Genomic DNA, 21076 nt, shown 5'->3' on the forward strand with positions numbered 1-21076 from the left:
ATCGGAGCACCCAGAGGAAATCCACACACACTGGGAGAATGTGCAAACTCCACACAGTCAGTCACCCCAGGGTGGAATCGAACTTGGGACACTGGTGCTGTGAGACAGCAGTGCTAACCACTGAGTCACCGTCCTGCCCCATGAACATTTATACACAAGACCATTGGTTATACTATTCGATACAAGAAAGAAATCCCACTGCAGCTGAGGGCCTACAGACAACTCATATCCAGCCAAGCATGAAATGTAAAACCAAGGTTCTGCCTGCCCACTTAGGTGAACATAAAAGATTTCATTATGCTACAGTCAGGGGAGTTTTGCTCAAATGTTAGGCTTGCATGTTTCTCAATCAACATCACAAACAGATTATCAACATATACATAATTTGATTGCTGAGAACTGTTTGCAAAATGACTACTGCATGTCTCATACTGCAAGATATAGAAGTCAAAAGTATTTTCATTGTCTGTAAACCACAGACAACTTGATCAAGAAAGGTGCTAAGTAAATGAATTTTTTGAGAATGAATTGGCAATGAAAGAGCACAGAAAATATTTTTTTTATTGAGATGAAAAATACTTGCACAGTTTTATTAGATTAAGGCATAAAGATAACCTATGGAACAATAGTGTTTTATAATACACAATTTTGTCCCTCAGACAACCTGCTTCAAACAGGTGTATGACATGCACTGTATATATTTTAAAAAATAAAGAAATATAATTCACAATCCTTCAATTCTCATTAGCTTGAACTGATTACCTAGTAGATAATATCATAATTTGGCATTCTGAAGGAAAAGAACCAGCTATATTGTTAAAATAAGTTTAACTAGTGTTCAGATCTACAAGAACATGATGCAGCTTTTAATGCAGCAGATATTTCTATCCAGTGTCACAAAGTATGTGTTCTATCTAAACTAATTACCATTAGATAACTAAAGAGATCAACTTCCATAATTAAGTGGTTAAATTAGATTCCAAATTCGAATTTCTGAAATAATCCAGCTAAAATGTAGGAAATGATCCAACAGTACACAAATGCATCTAATGTTATTGGCACCTCAAGCTATTTAATTAAAAAAAGCACAAATAGCTTTTCCAAATTATGTTCCAATGGTTAGAAGCAATCATATTAAGATTGAGTAACAATACAGTTGAAACTGAGTTCATGATTAAAATACCAAAGTTCACATCAATGCCCTAACAGCACAATGTACACAGGAACCAAAGTAGCAGTTATTATTGTATAATGAAAGATACAATGTACTACTGAAGCAATAAATATTTGGAATGTGACAAGAAATCTATACTAGATTTGGAAGATTTTAAAAACTTAACTTGCAAAATATTCATGAGGTATGTATTTTGCAAACCATCTGAAAGATTTACATTTTGGAATCTTAATTCCAGTTATAAACATAGCTCAAAAGTAATAAAATTATGCAAGTATGACAGATGAGGATGCATGAATGTACAATTTGTTTTGATCTATTACACTAGCTAGATTGAATTATTGAAATACATTTGTCATATAGATTTGAGACCTTTTTTCCAACAGCTTTTTCAATGCAGCAAATAACGAATGAAAGTTAAATGTTTAATCAAAAAATGTACGCGCTGAGGAAACAATACTGGAAACCTTTAAGTCATACTGCATACAGATTTTAGCTCACATACTACTCAAGTGGGAACAACAAGGCTTAGGGTTGAAGTTGAAAGGTTCTTTACAGTATGCCGTTAAAAAAAGGAATTATTCTTTGCAAACACTAATGGACTATTCTTGCTTCTGTTTTGTTTATACCCATGATTTATAAGACTTCACTGCTATGAACACTTGGAAGAGGTCAAGTGTCTTCAGAGTAGTAAGAATCCTCAACAAGAGCGAGATTTGAGACTTGAGAAACTTTTGAATATTACTTTTACAAAAAGAAATTAAATTGTTTTAGTTACAGCAACTTATTAATATAAAATCAGACTGCATTGAATTCCACTTCAAGTCCTTGGAATTTTAATCAATCGTCCATCACAGGAAGGTTGCTATTCATTTTCTTCTTTTTCAGTCATTGTAACTTTTCATACTGTGCAATGGTTCCACAAGTTGATTGTGCACATGCATCAAACCTATTGGGAAATGAAAATGTTTTGAGCAAGCAAGCTTACAAAAAATACCAAATTAATAGTTTGTTTTACATGCAGTTTTCTGATCATGCATTAAATGTGATCACATCTAACAAATTTGGTTTAGATCATCATATAAATAAATCATATCTCAAACTACTAATCGTTACCAAACTCTGCAAGCATATGTAGGAAGAACTATATACTAAAGTCACATTTAGAAACATTCATTCTGATATGTGGAGGATTGAGAGTTTGATTCTTGGCATTGTTCAACAAAATAATAAGCAATTTATATTTTTCCTGGTATTTATACAGTGTAAAGACTCAATGTTACTTTTTTTATATTTTTGATTGGGTTCTGAAATGGGAATAGGACTGTTTTAAATCCAAGGAGTATAAAAGGGATTGCTGCATGCGTTTAAAACAAGTCACTAACACTTATTATTGCTTGTTCAATCTGCGAGGGATGTTTCATTGTAAACAAACTGGGAAGAGAGAAAATACACAAAAGGGACAAGCAACCGGTAACATGTGGCCGAGTGAGCTGTGAATTGCTAACCAACTGTTGATGACAAAAGCCTTTTGCCTGCCAACAACTATGCGATTGGCTCCAGGATAGTTGAAAACCTTGTTTATAGGCAGGATGGTGAAGTCACAGGGAAGCTACTGGAAAAAAATTTGAAAGGTCATAATTAATCACCACGTGAGGAGGTAAGGATGAATCAAGGATGGTCAGCATAACGTTGTCAGAAAGAGACAACATGTAAAACTTGATTTAACTTCTCAAGGTGATGAGGTGTGCGAATGAGAGTAATGCAATTGAAGCAGTCTATATGGATTTAAGTCAGTTTTTTGACAAGGTGTCTTACTGCCAACTGATTTAAGAAGCTGCAAGCCCACAAGGTAGAAAATTGGTTTAGTGGCAACAAATCAGATGACAACTGAAGGGTGTTTGTATGAACTAATCAAGTGCCTAGTGGTGTACCACACTGTTTGGTACTGGTTCCCTTGATGTTTGTAGTGTACAGTCATGATCTAGACCCAAATTAGAAGATATGATCAGCAAGTTCATAGATGACAAAAATTGGTAGCATGATAAATAGTGAGGATAGCCTTACACTACAGGATTATACGGTCAGATGGGTTGAACAGTGGCAAATGGAACTTAATCATGGAAAGGAGAGGGTGGGGGGAGACACATTTGGGAGAGCTAACAAAAGTGTATATGTTGACTGGTAGGACTCTCACAAGCATGAAGGATCACAGCAACATTGCAGGTATCAGGATAGATAAGGTGGTATTTTGAATACAAGCCTTAATTTTTCAAGGCACCAAATAAAGTAAGTAAAGGTGGTTATGATGGAGCTGATATAACATAAATTCCGCCTCAGCTGGAGTACTATGTGCAGTTCTGGTCGCCACATGGTAAGAAAGATGCATTTGCCAAGTTTCTGCAGGATGTCTTTGGAAAGAGACTAGATGGACTGGGGTTGGATTTTTCTTATAGCAGGAAAGACTTGGAAGGAGGGAGAGAATGGGTTAAGCTGTTCCAAGTTCTGAGGGGCATAGATCTGGAAACATATTTCCCTTTCGTCGAGGCGTCACGAACCAGGGTTGCAACTTTAAAAGTAAGGAACAGGCGGTTTAAGAGTGGATTTGAAGGGGAAAAAAAGCAAGCCAGAGTATGGTGAGTATCTGGAACTCACTGCCTAAAATGGTGCCAGAGTTGTTGCCATTAAGATATTGAAGAACTATTTAGATGAGCACTTGAAATACCACAGCACACAAGGCTACAGGCCAAATGGGAATCAAATAGATATTTGATGACTGGCATGACACAATGGACCAAACAATTTCTGTAAAAACTCTGACCCTCCATAATTGTTAGAATTCAGAAGAAAGCTGATTTCTCTCGTCAGTTGCTGTAAGCAACTGATTTTAACCAATAAGTCAACAACCTTATAACTTGTGAACTGGTCATTCTATGCCTCCTGTAGGCAAGTAAAAGTACTTAGAGAAGAGATAGATCATAAAATAGCAAGTGCCGGGAAGTCAAAATGAGTATCTGAGTGAACTCTTTGGATAGGGATCACTGAACTACCTTTTCAGTTTTCCCTCTACCCATATCATTCTATCTACATGCGTGCATCTGTCCAGTGAGTTTTGTAAGGTGGTTACAGCTTCAACTAGAAGAATTGTGGATCAATAGTTCAGAATTATTTACCTATCCCAATGAGATTATCCCTTATTCTTCCAAATTGATGACACCAGTTATACGAAATTTTTTTTAATTCCTGTACTCTTAACCCCTTGCAATAAAGGGCAACATGCTATTTGCCTTCCTAATTGCTTGCTGTACCTGCATATTTTCTGATATTTCTATATGAACACATCCAAGACTCTTGAAGACATCAGCACTTAATTTGCACAACTTTTAAAAATATTGTGCTGAAGGCCCTCGTGGCACAGTAGTAGTATCCCTGCATGTGGGCTGAGAGATCGGAGTTTAAGTCCCAGAGGTGTGTAATAACATCCCTGAACAGGTTGATTAAAAAAAAATAAGTTAAATATTCCCTAGCTTTTATCATGAGCATCTGTACCTACCTTGGAAATACTTCACTGTTTTAACTTTAAGTTCCAAGGTCGCATCATCATCACAAACAAAAGTGGTATGAGGGTGCTGCTGGAAGGCAGAAACGGTCCACATGTGATTTACTCCCTCTTCTATTGCCTTGTACAATGCAAATGCCTTGTGTGCTCCTGTGATGAGAATCATAACCTACTAACACAAGTGACAAGAAATTTAGTTCAGTTTATCTTCACAACACGCTTTTAAATCTAGGAGAAGATTATACATAGCTGCATTCACAGATCCATTAACATACTAGTGGTTGGGCAAAAAAAAAACGTGCAGTTGAACTAAGAGCAATCATATCAGGCTCTCAAATGATCTGACGATGCCAATCATAAAAGTCCTTCTCTACATCTCCTGCCAACAAACTAAACTTAAACCTATTAAGTTGGGTTATTCATTGACATACAATTTACAAACTAAATTTATAAACTGCCCTTTTGATTATGCTGAAAATGTGTTGCTGGAAAAGCGCAGCAGGTCAGGCAGCATCCAAGGAGCAGGAGAATTGACGTTTCGGACATGAGCCCTTCTTCAGGAAGGGCAGAAGGAAATCCTGAAGAAGGGCTCAAGCCCGAAACGTCGATTCTCCTGCTCCTTGGATGCTGCCTGACCTACTGCGCTTTTCCAGCAACACATTTTCAGCGCTGATCTCCAGCATCTGCAGTCCTCACTTTCTCCTTTTGATTATGCTACCAAAGTCCCAAAAACATATGAACCTTTCCTCTCCGAACTTCATATCTTAGGTGTCAGTTGAAGTGGGAGGAGTGACAGCGAAGACCAGAGGTCTGACAGGAAGGTAAATTTGAAGTATAAGCTTACCTTATGTGCAGACAGAGCGCACACTGAGCAGGAGCGGACACGGGACTGCTGGGTAAATGAGGCTTTATATTTACTCGGGTAGTCTCCCCCATGCATCCTCCTCCTCATCTAACTAAAAAAAGGTTCTGTGAGCCACATTGGTAAGTGGACTAGTTTTTATTTGTTTTTAGTTTTTCAGTAGTCTCACTGGGAATTTAGAATAGTGGGACTTGAGGTTAAAGCAGTTGAATGTTCCTCTTGCAGAATGTGGGAAGTAAAGCTATCCTGCTGACTGCATGTATGGGGAGTGCATCCAACTGCAGCTCCTCAAAAACCGCATTAGGAGCTAGAGCTGGACCCGGATGAATTTCAGATCATTCAGGAGGTGGAAAGGGTTAGAGAGAAGTTACAGGAAGGTAGGCACAGCTCAGGTACAAGGAAGTAGATAGGTTACATCAGGGGACGGACAAGAAACCAACAGGCAGTGCAGGGATCTCCTGTGGCCGTTCCCCCTCAACAATAAGTATACCATTTTGGATATTATTGGGAGGATGACTTACCAAGGGTAAGCAATGGGGCACAGGTCTCTGGCACAAAATCTGTCCCTGTTACTTAGAAGGGAGTGGGGAAGAGGAGCAGAGCATTAATCAAGGGGGACCCAGTGGTTAGGGGGACAGATGGGAGGTTCAGTGGGAACGAGACAGACTCACGGTTGGTGTGTTACCTCCCAGGTGCCAGGGTTTGTGACACCACTGATCGTGTTTTCGGGATCCCTGAGGGGAAGGGGGAGCAGCCCCAAGTTGAGGTCCACATAGTCACTAACGATATAGATAGGAAGAGAGATGGGGATTTAAGGCAGAGATTCAGGGAGCTAGAGTAGAAGGTTAAAACTAGAACAAACAGTTGTTGTCTCTGGTTTGTTGCCCGTGCCATGTGCTAGCGAGGCGAGGAATAGGAAGAGAGAGGAGTTAAACCCTTGGCTACAGGGATGATGCAGGAGGGAGGGTTTTGGATTCCTGGATAATTGGGGCTCTTTCTGGGGTACGGGGGACTTCTACAAACAGGATGGTCTTCACCTGAACCAGAGGGATACCAATATCCTAGTGGGGATGTTGCTAATGCTCTTTGGGTGGATTTAAACTAATTCAGCAGGGGAACCCAAATTGTACTTAGAGTATACGGGAGGTTGAGAGTATTGAGGTCTGAAATAAGGTTTCAAGGTTGCAAGAGGGCACCAGCATGCAAGAAGTGTGTCTACTTCAAAGCCAGGAGCATCCAGAATAAGGTGGGAGAACTTGCAGCAGCATGGGTTGGTACCTGGGACTTCAATTTTGTGGCCATTTTGGAGACACGGGAAGAGCAGGGACAGGAATGTTTGCTGCAGGTCCCGGGATTTAGATGTTTCAGGGGGTTGGCATTGTTAGCAAGGACAGTATTACAGTTGCAGAAAGGACTTGGGAGGACTCATCTGCTGAGGTAGTATGGGCTAAGGTTACAAACAGGAAAGGAGAGCTCACCCTGTTGGGAGATTTCTATATTTCCAGAGATGTAGAGGAAAGGATAACAAAGATGATTCTTGATCAGAGCGAGAGTGACAGCGTAGTTGTTATGGGGGACTTTAACTTTCCAAATATTGATGGGAATACTATAGTTCAAGCGCTTTAGATGGGTCAGTTTTTGTCCATTGGGTCCACAAGGGTTTCCTGACAGGTCAACAAGGGACGTGGCCACATTAGATTTGGTACTGCGTAATGAACCCGACCAGGATTTAGAATTGGAGGTAGGTGAGCACTTTTGTGATACTGACCACAATTCGGTTATGTTTACTCTAGTGATGGAAAGTGATCGGTATATACCGCGAGGCAAGAGTTTTAGCTGGGGGAAAGGCAATTACGATGCGATTAGGCAAGATTTAGAATGCATAGAATGGAGAAGAAAACTGTAGGGGATGGGCAGAATTGAAATGTGGAGCTCATTCAAGGACAAAGGGGAGCTTAATGTTCCAGGATACAAATGCTACAGGAAGGACAAAAAAGGAGGCAAAAGAGGATGGGGAGTGGCTGTTTTGACAAGTGATAGCATTACAGCTGTGCTGAGGGAGGATATTCCTGAAAATACATCCAGGGAAGTTATTTGGGTGGAACTGAGAAATAAGAAAGAGATGATCACCTCATTTGGATTGTATTATAGACCTACTAACAGTCAGAGGGAAATTGAGAAACAAATTTGTAAGGACTTCTGAGCTATCTGTAATAATAGGTTGGTTTTGGTAGGGGATTTTAACTTTGCAAACATAGACTGGGACTGCCATAGTGTTTAGGGTTTAGATGGAGAGGAATTTGTGTGTACAAGAAAATGTTCTGATTCAGTATGTGGATGTACCTACTAGAGAAGGTGCAAAACTTGACCTACTCTTGGGAAATAAGGCAGAGCAGGTGACTGAGGTGTCATTGGGGGAGCACTTTGGGGCCAGCGGCCATAATTCTATTAGATTTAAAATAGTGATGGAAAAGGATAGACCAGATCTAAAAGTTGAAGTTCTAAATTGGAGAAAGGCCAATTTTGATGGTATGAGGCAAGAACTTTCGAAAGCTGATTGGAGGCAGATGTTTGCAGGTAAAGGGAGGGCTGGAAAATGGGAAGCCTTCAGAAATGAGAATCCAGAGAAAATATATTCCTGTTAGGGTGAAAGGAAAGGCTGGTAGGTATAGGGAATGCTGGATGACTAAAGTATTTGAAGGTTTGGTTAAGAAAAAGAAGGAAGGATATGTAAGGTATATACAGGATAGATCGAGTGAATCCTTAGAAGAGTATAAAGGAAGTAGGAGTATACTTAAGAGGGAAATCAGGAGGGCAAAAAGGAGACATGAGATAGCTTTGGCAAATAGAATTAAGGAGAATCCAAAGGGTTTTTAAAAATTAAGGACAAAAAGGGTAACTAGGGAGAGAATAGGGCCCCTCAAAGATCAGCAAGGTGGCCTTTGTATGGAGCCGCAGAAAATGGGGGAGATACTAAATGAGTATTCTGCATCAGTATTTTCTGTGGAAAAGGACATGGAAGATATAGACTGTAGGAAATAGATGGTCACACCTTGGAAAATTACAGAGGAGGAAGTGCTGGATGTCTTGAAACTCAAAGGTGGATCAATCCCCAGGTGTATCCTAGAACTCTGTGAGAAGCTACAGAAGTGATTGCTGGGCTTCTTGCTGAGAAATTTGTATCATAGATAGTCACAGGTGAGATGCCAGTAGACTGGAGGTTGGCGAACGTGGTGCGACTGTTTAAGAAGGGGGGTAAAGACAAGCCAGGTAACTATACACCAGCGAACCCGACGTCGGTGGTAGGCAAGTTGTTGGAGGGAATCCTGAGGGACAGGATGTACATGTATTTGGAAAGGCAAGGACTGATTCGGGACAGTCAACATGGCTTTGTGCGTGGGAAATCATGTCTCACAAACTTGATTGAGTTTTTTGAAGTAGTAACAAACAGGATTGAGGAGGGCAGAGCGGTAAATGTGATCTATATGGACTTCAGTAAGGCGTTCAACAAGGTTCCCCATGAGAGACTGATTTAGCAAGGTTAGATCTCACGGAATACAGGGAGAACCAGCCATTTGGATACAGAACTGGCTCAAAGGTAGAAGAGGTGGTGGAGGGGGGTTGTTTTTCAGACTGGAGGCCTGTGACCAGTGGAGTGCCACAAGGATCAGTGCTGGGTACACTACTTTTTGTCATTTACATAAATGATTTGGATGCGAGCATAAGAGGTACAGTTAATAAGTTTGCAGATGACACCAAAATTGGAGGTGTAGTGGACAGCGAAGAGGTTTACCTCAGATTGCAACAAGATCTGGACCAGATGGGCCAATGGTCAGAGAAGAGGCAGATGGAATTTAATTCGAAGTGCTGCATTTTGGGAAAGCAAATCTTAGCAGGACTTATACACTTAATGGTAAGGTCCTTGGGAGTGTTGCTGAACAAAGAGGCCTTGGAGTGCAGGTTCATAACTCCTTGAAAGTGGAGTCGCAGGTAGATAGAACAGTGAAGGCAGCATTTGCTATGCTTTCCTTTTTTGGTCAGAGTATAGAGTACACGAGTTGGGAGGTCATGTTGCAGCTGTACAGAACATTGGTTAGACTACTGTTGGAATACTGCATGCAATTCTGGTCTCCTTCCTACCGGAAAGATGTTGTGAAACTTGAAAGGGTTCAGAAAAGATTTACAAGGTTGTTGCCAGGATTGGAGGATTTGAGCTATAGGGAAAGGCTGAACAGGATGGGGCTGTTTTCCCTGGAGCATTGGAGGCTGAGGGGTGACCTTAAAGAGGTTTACAAAATTATGAGGTGCATGGATTGGGTAAATAGGCAAAGTCTTTTCCCTGGGTTCGGGGAGTCCAGAACTAGAGGGCATAGATTTAGGGTGAGTGGGGAAAGATATAAAAGGGACTTAAGGGGCAATTTTTTCACACAGAGGGTGGTAAGTGTATGTAATGAGTTGATAGAGGAAGTGGTGGAGGCTGGTACAATTGCAACATTTAAGAGGCATTTGGATGGGTATATGAATAGGAAGGCTTTGGATGAATATGGGCCGGGTGCTGGCAGGTGGGACTAGATTGGGTTGGGATATCTGGTCGGCATGGACGGGTTGGACTGAAGGGTCTGTTTCCATGCTGTACATCTCTAATGACTAACAACTACTGCAGGTCCCTGATAGGTATGTACCTGCCAGGCAGGCAGGAAATTGTCAAGCACAGGAGCCCTGGTTTACAAAGGAAGTTGAATCTCTTGTCAAGAGGAAGGCGGCAGCTTATGTTAGAATAAGATGTGAAGGCTCAGTCCGAGCACTTGAGAGTTACAAGTTAGCCAGGAAAGACCTAAAGAAAGAGTTAAGAAGAGCCAGGAGAGGACATGAGCAGTCGTTGGCAGATAGGATCAAGGAAAACCCTAAAGCCTTCTATAGGTATATCAGGAATAAAAGAATGACTAGAGTAAGATTAGGGACAATCAAGGATAGTAGCAAAAAGTTGTGCATGGAGTCAGAGGAGGTAGGAGAAGCACTAAATGAATATTTTTCATCAGTATTCACATTAGAAAAAGACAATGCTGGCGAGGAAAATACAGAGATACACGCTACTAGACTAGATAGAATTGAGGTTCACAAGGAGATGATGTTAGCAATTCTGGAAAATGTAAAAAATCGATAAGTCCACTGGGCTGGATGGGATTTCTCCTAGGTTTCCATGGGAAGCCGGGAAGGAGTTTGCAGAGCCTTTGGCTTTGAACTTTATGTTGTCGTTGTCTACAGGAATAGTGCCAGAAGACTGGAGGATAGCAACTGTTGTCCCCTTGTTCAAGGGGTGTAGAGGCAACCCTGGTAATTATAGACTAGTGAGCCTTCATTTGGTAGTGGGTACAACTTTGGACAAGGTTGTAAAATTTATAATCATTTGAAAAGGAAAAAGTCAATTAGGGATAGTCAATACTGTTTTGTGAAGGGCAGGTTGTGCGTCACAAATCTTACTGAGTTCTTTGACAGGTAACCAAACAGATGGATGAGGGTAAAGCGGTTGATTTGGTGTATATGGATTCCAATAAGGCATTTGATAAGATTCCCCACAATAGGATATTACACAAAATAGAGGCATAGGATTGAGGGTGATTTAGTGGTTTGGATCAGAAATTGGCTAGCTGAATAACAGAGAGTGGTGATTGATGGGGAATGTTCATCCTGGTGTTCAGTTACTAGTCGTGAACCGCAAGGATCTGTTTTGGGGCCACTGCTGTTCGTCATTTTTATAAACGACTTGGATGAGGGTGGAGAAGGATGGGTTAGTATATTTTCAGATGATACTAAGGTCATGATTTGGAGATGCCGGTGTCGGACGGGGGTGTACAAAGTTAAAGGTGGTTGACAACCACCTGATGAAGGAGCAGTGCTCCGAAAGCTAGTGTGCTTCCAATTAAACCTGTTGGACTATAACCTGGTGTTGTGTGATTTTTAACTTTGGACACTAAGGTTGGTAGAGTTGTAGATGTTGTAGATTACACAGGGACAAAGATAGGCTGCAAAGCTGGGTTGAGAGGTGGTAAATGGTGTTTAATAGAGAAAAATGTGAGGTGATTCACTTTGAAAGGGGCAACAGGAATGCAGATTATGGGCTAATTGTAAGATTTTTGGTAGTGTAGATGAGCAAAGAGATCTCGGTGTCCATGTATATATATCCCTGAAAGTTGCCACCCAGGTTGATAGGGTTGTGAAGAAAGCATAGGATGTGTTAGCTTTTATTAGTCAAGGAACTGAGCTTTGGAACCAAGTCATGCTAGTATGGAGAGGTCTTATGAGGAAAGGTTGAGGGACTTGAGGCTGTTTTCATTACACAGAAGAAGATTGAGAGGTGACTTAATTGAGACACACAAGATAATCAGAGGATTAGGTAGAGTGGGCAGTGAGAGCCTTTTTCCTTGAATGGAGATGGCTAGCATGAGGGGACGTTGCTTTAAATTGGGGGGGCGGGGAAGACAGGTACAGGACAGATGTCAGAGGTAGTTTCTTTACGCAGAGAGTAGTAGAGGTTTGGAATACACTGCCTGCAATAGTGGTAGACTCACCAACGTTAAGGGCATTTAAATGGTCATTGGATAGTCATATGGATGAAAATACAATTGTGTAGGTTAGGTGGCCTTGAGAATGGTTCAATATTAAGGGCTGAAAGGCCTGTACTGTGCTGTAATGCTCTATGTTCTACACTGTGTAAATGAATAATAGAGAATTTCTTCAAACGACTTGCCTGCCACAAAGAACCCTGAAAAACTTGGAATATATCACATGTATTACCTGTATTGGATTTCAACAGACTGCCACGATTATTGCAAAGTAAAAGCAGCTGATTGGTAGAATCCTTACAGAAAGGCAACCATGTCTCTAGCCAAGAATTTATCTCCTTAAATCTATATTCATTATCACATGGCATGGGTATTATTTTTAAAGATTACAATTCTTCAAGTCTTTCAAATCAATGCCTATTGCCTCCTTTCATGAGGCCTAAATCACCTTGTGTGTGACTGGTTCCAACTACAAGAGCTCCAGCTGATCGGTTTCCCTCTCCAGAAACTTTAGATATGCTTCATTATGATATTTTACTTTGGTAACCATAGTTGAATAAGTGGAGGATGGTGTGGGAAACTAAGTTTGACACAAACACACAGACTTTGAGGCCAAAGTTCAGACTTTTCTGAATTGCAAAAGGGCACGCACAGCAGTTTTCCCTGGGGCATCAGAGGCTGAGGGGTGACCTTATAGAGGATTACAAAATCATGAGGAGCATGGATAGGATAAGTAGACAAGGTCTTTTCCCTGGCATGGGGGAGTCCAGAACTAGAGGGCATAGGTTTAGAGTGAGAGGGCAAAGATATAAAAGGGACCTAAAGGGCAACTTTTTCAGGCAGAGGGTAGTGCATGTATGGAATAAGCTGCCAGAGGAAGTGATGGAGGTTGGTACAATCACAACATTTAAAAGGCATCTGGATGGGTATATGAATAGGAAGGGTTTAGAGGGATATGGGCCAAGTGCTAGCAAATGGGACCAGATTAGGTTAGGATATTTGGTCGGCATGGACAAGTTGGACTGAAGGGTCTGTTCCCGTGCTATACGTCTCCATGAGGTTTGCTGCTCCAATAAAGTAACATCCCATAAAGACACCCTTGGCAAAGACAAATTCAGCAGGAGAAAAGAAAGGGAGGTGGGATGGCAGACAGAGCGACAGACTCAAGTGTTTTGCTGTACCAGGGAGAGATATATAGCAGCTTTCAAACCCCAACAGCTTTTGACAGTTAAAATTCTGGTTCTGCGGGAGCTTGAGCCTGCCCTCTCATGCTCCATCTGCTGCTCCAAATTTTAAAAATAAAATCCAAGGCCTCACAAGTGGTTTATTTTATTGGCTGGAACAGACTACTTGTCACCTCTGTCTCAACTCTCTTCACACAAAAAAAAACTAGGACAAAATACACCTCTGAAAGCTATATCTTCGTCATATTATACATCACCTCTTTGGCATCCATCACTGTTCCAACACCTACAGTTAATGCCATGGTAGGTACTTTTGACAAGTCACCATCAAAAAACCTTGCGTTTGCCAGAATGGTTTCTTTCGCTAATGTTTTCACCCTTGTTCTTGATACCAGGCTTGATCCAGGCTCGTTGAAAGCAATGTGTCCATCAGGACCAATACCTGGTAGAAATAAAAGTTGACCTTTGTTCCATAAACAATATAATGTACTTTGAGTGAGCATTAACATATACAATAATACTGAAAATATAATTGTTACACTATTGGAAGTGATTCAAAATATTGACACATTTAAATGCTTGATCAGTAAATCAGTTTTAAAATGGCACAAAACAGAATTCAGTACATGTCCAGCAGTACAACTATCTCAAAATATTTCCAAAAATGTTTTCTCAATAAGAAGTTCAAAAATAGTGTTCAGCAGCACTGACAGTAGTTTGTAAATTTGCTGGTAACTTCACATTTGCAAGCAATAAGGGAATTCTGCTAGCTTGTCATGTGACACAGCTATCACATAACTCAAGTTGAAAATGTTTTGTAAACTCATTAAGTGTTTTTGCCTCAGATGTGGCTTAGAGGGTTGTACTTTTAATAGCATCAGGAGATTGTTGGTTGAAGTCCCAATGTAGAGACTCAAAGTCATCATACAACACCGGAGTTCTGTACTGTTGAGATTCTCTCTTTTGGATGTGATGCTAAACAAAGGCTGGTTTATTTAGATGGGCAAAGTGTACATTTTCTGTAGTTTGCTGCAATTGGTTGGAGTTACCCTTTCAGCACATTTTAAAGCTTGTTTATTAAAATATTGATTCAGCTGTGTTTTTTTTAAAACCAAGAGTGTACTATTTCTTGCTTCAGTGCAACTGTAGCCTTGAGTTTTGGTTGTTAAAATTCACTTCAGCTCTGGTGAAAAAGAGTTACTGTAAAAAAAGGGCTGCTACTTTGCAACTTGCCACCAACTGCAGTAAACTTGCCATCACTTTTGTAAGCACATCATAAACCCCCAGCCTGTGCTATTCTATGGCAGTGCACATAATAACACATAACACAAAGTTGAATTTGTAAGTATATCGGTGCACAACTATTATGTGCACCAATGAGATCTCACACTTGCATATACTGACTGGGTTATGGGCTTAGATGACTATTACGTTGGCAGCTAGCCACTCAATGAACATGATGACCTTGAGCTTGCAACTTCTCATGCGAGAGTATCACATGTCACAATGTTAAGCAGGTACCTTAAGACATAATGCTTTTGAAATCTTTGCAATGAGTGGCAAATTTCAGCATGTCGGTGGAGGAAGAAATGATAATGCTGAGTTCAATGGGACTTCTTCAGGCATCACACTTGTTGCCCCTGCCCTTCTAGGCAACAGAAGCAATGGGCATGGAGGTGCTGAAGCAATCTGTGCACATAGTGAACCCTGTCAACTTCAGCCAAGGTACGGCAGTGTAGACGACAACATTTGTTCAAGCTAGTACATGAAGGTTGCTTGTGTCAAACTTGTGCTGTTGCAGATACACATACTCAACCATGTGCAGAGTATTCCATTTCAATCATGCCTTGTAGATAGGAAGGCAGATAGTAGTAGCACATCACTGGCACTAAAATACTTTCAATAAGATAACATTTGATCTTCTACTTCAGCTCTAAGTTGTGCCATATTCCCATATCCCCTAATTCCCCTACTATATAATAACTGATTGTGCTACCTTCAACAAGAGCACTCTTAGCTCTCTGGATAGAAAATTTCAAGGATCAACAGAGTCAGAATTGTACAGCACAGATACAGACCCTTCACTCCAACTTGTCCATGCCAACTAGATATCCTAAATTAGATATCCTAAATAAATCTAGTCCCATTTGGCCCATCTCCCACCAAACCTTTCCTGTGCATAAACTCATGCAGATGCTTTTTAAAATGTTATTGTACCAGCCTCCATCAACTCCTCTGGCAGCTCATTCCATACACACACCACACTATGCATGAAGTTGTGATCCCTTTAGGTCCCTTTTAAATCTTTCCCCTCTCACCTTAAACCTATACCGTCTAGTTTTGGACTCCCCTACCCTCATTAGAAGACCTTGTCCATTCACTATGTCCATGCCCTTCATTATTTTACAAACCTCTACAAGGTCATCCCTCAGCGTCCAACATGCCAGGGAAAATAGCCCCAGCCTACTCAGCCTCTCCCTATAAGCTTGAACCCGCCAACCCTAGCAACATCCTGATGAATCTTTTCTGAACCCTTCCATGTTTAACACTTTCCTGTAGCAGGGAGACCAGATTTGAATGCAGTATCCCAGAAATGACAACCAAAGTCCTGTACAGCTGCAACATTATACTCAATGCACTGACCAAATGCCTTCTTCACTACCTGTTTACCTGTGACTCCACCTGCAAGGTCTCTTGAAACTGTACCCCAAAGTCTCTGTTCGGCAATACTTCCCAGGGCTCTACCATTAATGTGTAAGTACTGCCCGGATTTGTCAATTCAAAAAAGATGTGTTCCAACTCATCCCTGAATTCCCTTATATCAAGGCAGAGCGTCAATCCCATTTCTAAACTCCCTGGACAAGGGAACCATCATTCTGGCATCTACCTTACCAAGACACAAAGGCATTTTGGGTTTCGGTCTGTTCACTTCTAGTTATAAAATTCTAGGAACACAAACCCATCATATAGGAGAGGTATTGGGAGCTTGTAGGTCAGCCACTAGCTGCAGCCTCTGACATATTCTAGTAATTTCAGAATGTGTATGGCTGGTCTAGGCAAGTTGGGCAATAATGAGTCCATTACATTGGCAGGTGTGGATTTGTCAACAGTAATGCCACTCAATGGTCAAACAGTGATTAGACTGCTCACTCAAGGTGATGATTAGTTGGCACTCAAGTGGCCTGTATATTACTGGCAACTTATTACCCACACTTGTTCAAGTCTTTCTGCACAAAATAATGGGCTGCTAATTTTCTCAATTGTTTATGATAGAGGCTGGGAAAGATAGTGGCTTATTTCTTCAATGTAAGAAGTTCTTTATATTTAGATTATTAAATCAATCTAAGTTAGTTTACACATTTCAGAGTTTTATTAATCATAGACTTCAATCCATCATACAGGCAATAGCTTGAACATGTTACGTTCTTCACGTGAACACAACATATCCAAGGACACCAAATAGCACGTGTAGATCAAATCAAAATCTGCACTTTTCCCAAGATCCTTTTGCAGAAGACCACACCATTCACTACAGACCCTTTTCCTGAACTATGATAACTTCAAACTGATATGAATAACTGACAAAATAAAAAGGCCACTACATCATCTTTCTTTAATGGAATTTTAAATGAATTCTATTAAAATAGCTGTGAAAGTCATTTAGCACAAGGTAACACACTAAATCATGCAGTTCAACCTGAGTACAAATATCTCAATAGGTTTGTCTCAGTAAAGGTTTGACTGAAGCCAGAATATATGATATAAAAGCTGCAGCTTCTATTTTCTCAGCAGCATGCTTTACTCTATAATACCCATTAGCAATTTTTGTGGTGGTGCTTATATACAGATGCACACAAATCATACCTCCGACAAACAGTTCAATTCCTCCAGCTTCAGCAATCTTCCGTTCGAAAGCATCACACTCTGCCTGCAGATCTGGTGCATTGCCATCAAGAATATGAGCATTCTTTGGGTCTATATCAATATGCTTGAAAAAGGTATTCCACATATAGGAGTGGTAGCTTTCTGGATGGTCCCTCGGAAGTGCTAAGTGTCAAAATTAAAAATGAAATTTGTTTAAAAGAACCATATAAAGCCATAAAGTAGACTTTGTATATTTGTGAACTACAACAAGTGAACAGTTGGAAATAATTAGTCTATAAAAGCAAAGCAGGTATATTCTACACTTCTAGAATTTATGTTACGCTGGTCTTCTTGAGGAAAAGTGAAGTACGCAGACCACTAAGAGAAATAGCAACATACTCCCACAAAAAAACCAAAGGAGGTCTTTTCTTTGGCTGAACACATACTTCAGGGCATTTTTAAAAAACCATGAGGATTGAATATGAATAACTCAAAGCAGTATGTAGTTTCCTGCCTTTTATGCTTGCATGTCAGCATATGGCAGCATGGTGGCTTAGTGATTAGCACTACTGCCTCATAGAGTCAGGGACCCAGATTCAATTCCAGCCTTGGCGACTATCTGTGTGGAGTTTGCATGTTCTCCTGCGTCTGCATGGGTTTCCACCGGAAGCTTCCCCTCAGTCAAAACATATGCAGGTTAGGTAAACTAGACATGCTAAGTTGCCCTATAGTGTCCAACGATGCATAGGTTAGGTAGATTAGCCATGGGAAATGTGGGGTTATGGGGATTGGACAGGGGGTTGGGTTCAGGTGGGATGCTCTTTGGAGGGTTGGTGCAGACTCGATAGGCTGAATAGTCTTTAACTGCACTGTAGGGATTCTATGTCATTGGTGTGTAGGTTATAACAAGTGAGCACAAACGGTCTTCCATTTTAATAAGTGCAAACACTACAAAATACACAACCACATTCTCAGAATGTATACTTTCCTTTACAACTTTACCACAGCTTGGTAAATATCAACACAGCAAATCTTTAATAAAACTTTATTTTTAAAAAGAAGCGTCATCAGTCAAGGTATTAGCAAAGAATGTAAATGAAAATCTGAAGATGAAAAAGAAATAAATACTCATGATCAATTTCAGTACCTCCAATAAAATGATAGAGATTATAGAGATTTTTAAATAAAAATAAAGCACGGGAGAAACTCAGCAATGGGGGGGTGGGGGTGGACAGAAGGAGAGACAGAATTAACGTGGAGTCCATTATGACTTGTCTTTAGAGCTGAAGGAGGCTGGAAAATTATGTTTTATGCTGTTGACAAAGAGGGAGAAGCAACAATTTGGAATGAATGGCATGAGCTCCCAAAGCAAAAGACAAAGGACTTACTAAAGTAAGGAGAAACACAGAAACTATAAAATGCAAGTAAATTACTTTCACCTTGGTGGTGTGTTTGGGGCCTGAAACAGTGAGGAGATAAAAAGGCAAGTGCTACCTGTGATTGTGTTGGGCCGAGGAAGAGAGAAGAAATACAAGTGAGGGAGGAAGTATCAGGACTGAAGATGAGTGGGTCAGGGAGTCCCATGTGCCTGATATTCAGCAAGATGCCACTAAATCGTCTTCCTCTCTCCTCATTAGCATTACAGTCTTTTGCTTTGGATACCCTGACCATCTGTTCCACTTGCTTCTCTTCCCCTTTTGTCAACAGCATAAAAGCGTTAATTTTCCAAACTCTTCAGTTTCAAAGAGGAATCATAATGACTCAATGTTAATTCTATTTCTCTCTCCACAGATGCTGCCAGAATTTTAGGGTTTCTCCAGCACTTTGTTTTTACTTTAGTATGTCCATTGTCTAGGATTTGGCAGGAATTAAGCAAGAATTATTTATTTTGTATGCAAGTTATTTTTCAAAATCACCCTTGCTGTACTCCAAACTGTCCATTTTATCCTAACACTTGACAGCTACCAATTTGCTTATCCCCAGAACTTCAACTGGCATGGCAAAAAAGTGTGTCAGGATTGAAAGTTACATTAAATGATAAAATACATCATGCTTCAAGAGCTTTCATACAAATAAGTTGAAATTTATTTACATTTTTATTCATGACAAAGTGCATGAGCTTGGCTTCCAGACAGAACAAACAGATGACAAAATGTAAAATCATGGCATTGAGGTCACAGTTTCTGGGAAACAATACCAGTATTAACACTATCATAAGATATCAGGAGTACTGTTTAACCGATCATAAAGGAATACAAGGTTCATTTTGTACGATTAGATAATCAGGTAGTAAAGGTTAACTCTTCAAACAGATTCAAGTTTCATTCACAAGCAAGACTTAATGAAGCCTGAATATGTACACTGCAGATCTGAAGTTTGGAGCAATTGCACAGTAGAGCTTTACCAGTGTCAGGTGCTTGGATACAATCGGCAACTTGTTTGTTGCAATCAGCTGAAGGGACACATTTTTATAGGATTCTCCACTGCCATCTTTGGGACTAACAGACCAATATACTTATCTTTACAGCAGCATTGAAGGTGCTCATCCTCAGTGTACAAAGAATTGCAGGCATATTAACCCTGATTGAACAGAGAATTGTCCTAAGAAGGGAACCAAAAATGGCTGTCTTCTTTTTTGTAGAGTCGGAATATGCGCGGTGCCTGTTCTTTAGGCCTACAAAACCAAGGCCATGCTCTACCAATGACATTTACTTGTCAACCAAACAACACTCCCCTCTCGTGCAGCATGTATGTTAGTTTCCCCTTGATTTTGTGCCTTTACTAACTGTCCTGATTTGTGAAAGGCAAAATATTTTCACAAAAGTATGTCTTTCAGCAATACTGAAGTTCTGGACTACCAAATGACCAAGTGCACTGTACTTCAATAAAGTTTCATGCTAATTTCCAGTGCAATTGTTTATTTCTACGTAAACTATTATTTTGCCTCAACTAATATATCCCAAAGCTTCAAATAGAAATTGAATTCAACAGGATTTGTAACTCATTTTTCATTTAAGCTGAAGTTTCTACTTGGGGTGTTGAAATGTATTTAAAGTTATTGTGCAGCAAATTTCAAAGCAAATGAGACACTTACCAACATATTCATCCATGTTGAATGTCTTCACATATTTAAAGGAGAGGTCACCATTCTTATAATATTCAATCAGCTTTTTATAACATCCAGCAGGTGTGCTTCCTAAAATGAGAATAAAGTTACAAAATAGAAATAAATATCTAAGTTTGCACTAGCAAAGAGTAAAAGGTTATTAAATTATTGTAACACCAGTCCCTGTAATCTCTATTCTGTGCCATTCTTTTCATACTTTGGATATCACTCAAATTCCAGTTTCTTTCTTATTCTATCCTTCAGCTCCTATTCCATACCCATGCATTCTTTGCCTTATGTCATTCGATATCTCCTACAATGTTATCCATCCACCTCTTTTCTCAATCCAATTAGTTTGGGTAACAGATGCTCAACTTATCTTCCATCCAGGTAAAAACAATGACTGCAGATGCTGGAAACCAGATTCTGGATCAGTGGTGCTGGAAGAGCACAGCAATTCAGGCAGCATCCGAAGACAGGCAAAATCGACGTTTCGGGCAAAAGCCCTTCATCAGGAATAAAGGCAAAGAGCCTGAAGCGTGGAGAGATAAGCTAGAGGAGGGTGGGGATGGGGAGAGAGTGGCATAGAGTACAATAGGTCAGTGGGGAAGGAGATGAAGGTGATAGGTCAGGGAGGAGAGGGGGGAGTGGATAGGTGGAAAAGGAGCTGGGCAGGTCGGACAAGTCCGGACAGGTCAGGGGAGCGAGTTTCTGGAGGTTAGAAGCTAGGATGAGGTGGGGGAACGGGAAATGAGGAAACTGTT

The 21076-nt window shown here is 40.4% G+C and overlaps 1 protein-coding gene across 2 annotated transcripts in view; it reads right to left on the bottom strand.

Moving 5' to 3' along the window:
• Window positions 1-543: 543 nt before the first annotated feature.
• The window catches only part of gnpda2 (glucosamine-6-phosphate deaminase 2), a 37095-nt gene continuing 16562 nt past the window's right edge, over window positions 544-21076 (bottom strand). For both annotated transcript variants that reach the window (XM_043691862.1, XM_043691869.1), the window contains 5 exons: window positions 20301-20402; window positions 17207-17389; window positions 13600-13784; window positions 4728-4902; window positions 544-2123 (listed from right to left, as the gene is read on the bottom strand). In XM_043691862.1, the coding sequence (XP_043547797.1) occupies window positions 2059-2123; window positions 4728-4902; window positions 13600-13784; window positions 17207-17389; window positions 20301-20402 (710 nt within the window). In that variant the 3' untranslated portion in view covers window positions 544-2058. The remainder of the gene's footprint in view (window positions 2124-4727; window positions 4903-13599; window positions 13785-17206; window positions 17390-20300; window positions 20403-21076) is intronic.

The sequence above is a fragment of the Chiloscyllium plagiosum genome, chromosome 1 (assembly GCF_004010195.1).
Source record: "Chiloscyllium plagiosum isolate BGI_BamShark_2017 chromosome 1, ASM401019v2, whole genome shotgun sequence".
In the NCBI taxonomy this organism is placed as follows: Eukaryota; Metazoa; Chordata; class Chondrichthyes; order Orectolobiformes; family Hemiscylliidae; genus Chiloscyllium; species Chiloscyllium plagiosum.